The sequence below is a fragment of the Lutjanus erythropterus genome, chromosome 16 (genome assembly GCF_056507025.1).
Source record: "Lutjanus erythropterus isolate fLutEry1 chromosome 16, fLutEry1.hap2, whole genome shotgun sequence".
NCBI lineage: Eukaryota > Metazoa > Chordata > Actinopteri > Lutjaniformes > Lutjanidae > Lutjanus > Lutjanus erythropterus.
In genome coordinates this window covers 34,701,492-34,704,856 of record NC_139332.1, presented here as the reverse complement: position 1 = coordinate 34,704,856, position 3,365 = coordinate 34,701,492, and the positions used below count along the sequence as shown (strand labels likewise).

Here is a 3,365-nt window from a genome sequence, read left to right as displayed (position 1 = left end):
TAACATTTATCCAATGAGCCTGTTCACTGTGAGGTCGGTAATTTGGACAAATAAAGACATATAGAACAGATTCTCTCTGCAGTTCAACAAAACCACACTGAAAAAACACCTGGCAACTTACTCATTTGTGGATAAGTGCAATATTTTAAATGGAGCAACAAGAATTTAAAGCAGTCTGAGGGAGATAATACTAAACAACTACTGTACATGAGAAACAACGACAGTCTCAGTTCCTGAAGGACCACACCAGTGGTTTTGCATGTCTTTGCCCATAAGTGTAAATGTCTAAACACTTTGTTTCCTGCAGAAACTGAGACTGTTTTGATGAGCTAAATTACACGGCGACAAACAGTAAGCAGAAAATAGTCGTGTTTCCACCCAACTGAATGATGAATGCTTGCTTCCATCTGCCGTCAAGCAATTATTAAGAGTTGGTTCACAAAGGTAAGCAGTAGGGGGCACCAATTCTTTAGTCAAAAAAAAAAAACATTACACCATTGCAGGAGAAGAGGGTGAAAGATGGCATGATTAAAAGAGCACCAGTCATGTCAAAACAGTGAAAAACAACGTAGAAAATCAGACATTTGTTAGTTTCATGTATTAATGTGAAGAAGGTCCCATCAGATCTGTGTTCCACAAACAGCTGATAAGTCGTGTGAGTTAAATGTTCACTACATTAGAACTAGTTGGGGGCAAAAAATCAAATACAAATCACCTCAAGCAAGCATAAAACTTCTTTTTTTTTGTAAAATTGAGGATGTTTTTGTTTTTTTTCAGATTTTGCACATTTCCATCAACCTTTTTTAATACAATTTTTCAAAATGCACATAAAAATATGTTGATGGAAACATGGCCAAAGACACCATGAAAAGGATCCTATGAATGCTGTCGCTGTTCGTCAGGTGACTGATGTCAGATTGTCTTTGAACACACCAGGAAGTTTTAAAGCCAGTCTGCGCTCACATCCGCACCACCATATGATCAAAATATAACTTTTGCCCAAAAGTAAAGACAGCATCTCGATATTTGTGATGTGACTGCGATGGATTATTCATCTCAGGCAAATTTCAAATCTTTCCAAATTTCTGACACAGTTCCTGAAATAATCGCAAAAGTTTATCTTTAAATTGATGGAAAAAGACACAAACTTTATAATTCTTTTGTTGCCGCTGTCCAGACTTTTTGCAGCCATCAAGTTCAGAATGAATGCATATTTACCCCCAAAAAAACAATAAAGTTTATGAGTTGGAACATTAAATATCTTGTCTTTGTTCCGTACTCAACTGGATACAAGTCAAAAATTATAATATTATAATAATAATTATAATGAATTTGCAAATCATTGCATTCTGTATTGCATTAATTTACATTTCAACAAGTAGTAACAGGTTCCACCAAGCTGCTAACTTGCATGTTTCAGAACTTTCTCAGTACTAGTTAAAGACAGTGAAGTCATTTTCTTGTCTTGTCTTTTAATTCTTTATGTATCTCTTATTATATACCAAATATACATTAATATGTTTGTTATTTTCAGGTGAGGGAGGTGCAGGTGGAGTCCAACGGTTCCCCACAGCTCCTTATCTCTCTGTATTGTTTAACCATTCCAACTTTTGAGCCATCTATTCATTTCACTGTGATTTTAATGGGTTAAGCATTAAAAAAACACCAGCATGGCCCTTTAATACTCAAAGATTTGTTCAGGAAACTCTGGGCGAGACACTCAGACATTTGCTGTCTGACTCCGTCCTGCCGCCACAACAGTGCTGTGTTTCGACCCGCTGCTGTCATCCAGAGAGCGTTCGTTGGACTGCGTCGTCTGTCCGTCCACATCGTCCGCCAGCGCTCTCTTGTACACCCCCGCCAGACTCTGCCTGAACCGCCCCCGCACCTCCAGCCCCATGCAGAAGTACAACAGCGGGTTCACACAGCTGTTGAAGTAGGCGACGCCCGACGCCAGGGGGTGCCAGATCTTCACCACCGGGTTCTTGCTATCCACCATCTTCACCAGCAGGAGGCAGTGGTACGGCGCCCAGCACAGGAAGAACGCAATGACTAATGATGCTAGTATACGAAGGGGGCGGGACTTTCCTGACAGGCGGGTGCGTCGGATGCCAATCCCGGCCAGGATGTAGCAGATGAGGATGACGATGAAAGGCAACATGAAGCCACACAGGAAGCGGATGGAGTAGAGAGCCAGTTTGGCGCTGTTGACCCCCTGCGCCGCCTCCTTCACATCCACAGAGCACTTAGTCAGGTTGTTCTTCAAGTATACTTGGCGGTAGACGAAGTACGGCGTGCTGAAGATGATCGCAACGACCCAGACGCACACAGCCACCACCCTCGCGGCGAACAGGGTGCGTCGTCGCTTGGCGAAGACGGGCTGCCAGACGCAAAGCGCTCGGTCCAGACTGATGACGGCCAGCAGAAACACAGAGCAGAACATGTTGGCGTATTTGAAGAAGCCGTTGAACTTGCAGAGGAAGACGCCGAAGGGCCAGTGGTCAAAGAAGAGCTTCTTAGTGAGGGAGAAGACTCGCGTGAAGCAGAAGATCAGGTCCGCGACGGCCAGGTTCACCAGCCACACATTGGTGACCTTCGGCTGAGGAGGAAGAAAAGGAGAAGAAAAACGAAAAGAGAAAATGAGAAAAGAAGAAAAAAAAAGGGGAACTTTTTTATTCTTGTGTAGATAGAAACAGAAGTGAGAATTAGAAAGAAAAAGAAAGTACTGCCAAGATTTATTTTACAGTGAACTTTCAGTTCACTTGAACCCTCCTCTGAAGAGCTGTTGTCCACGCTGTATATTCACCTTGAGCTTGAATCCAGCCACCCAGATCACCATGGAGTTCCCTGTGATGCCGAGCACGACGGTCAGCGTGTAGAGGACGATGGAGACGTTGTCCATGATGGCGTCGACGTCCACAGTTGTCGCCTGGTCATTCTTGGACATCTTGGCAATCTGAAGAGAGTCATTCGGAGACATCGTGTGGCTGTAAAACAGAGAATACAAGAAAATCAAAACGTTACCCAACATTTTACTTTGATAAACTGCAAGAAAATGTAAAAAGATGACCTGACATACGATGATCAGAGAGGACTATTTTAAGTCCGTATTAAAGTACAGTTTGTGAGCAGTTTTACTTATTTGCATTTAAACTAACAGCTAACTACACTCAAGACTGTATACACTATATACACCTTTCATATGAGAGCTTTGGACAGACATATGGTATATATGGATCATTTGGTGAAGCAGTTCTGACTTCAAACCAGAGGGCAAACACTCGTACCTTGTAGTATTATTGTACAGTAGAACACTGAAAATCATAGAAGCAAAAAACAAAACAAGAATTCATTTATTTGTCTTT

The 3,365-nt window shown here is 42.3% G+C and overlaps 1 protein-coding gene across 1 annotated transcript; it reads right to left on the bottom strand.

Moving 5' to 3' along the window:
- Window positions 1-759: 759 nt before the first annotated feature.
- Window positions 760-2,984, bottom strand: LOC146313482 (formyl peptide receptor 2-like). Its single transcript, XM_084739756.1, has 2 exons — window positions 2,807-2,984; window positions 760-2,599 (listed from the first exon to the last, which is right to left on the bottom strand). Exons 1-2 carry the CDS (start codon window positions 2,978-2,980, stop codon window positions 1,721-1,723), a joined length of 1,053 nt encoding a protein of 350 aa, XP_084595882.1. The 5' UTR covers window positions 2,981-2,984; the 3' UTR covers window positions 760-1,720.
- Between the last annotated feature and the right edge of the window lie 381 nt (window positions 2,985-3,365).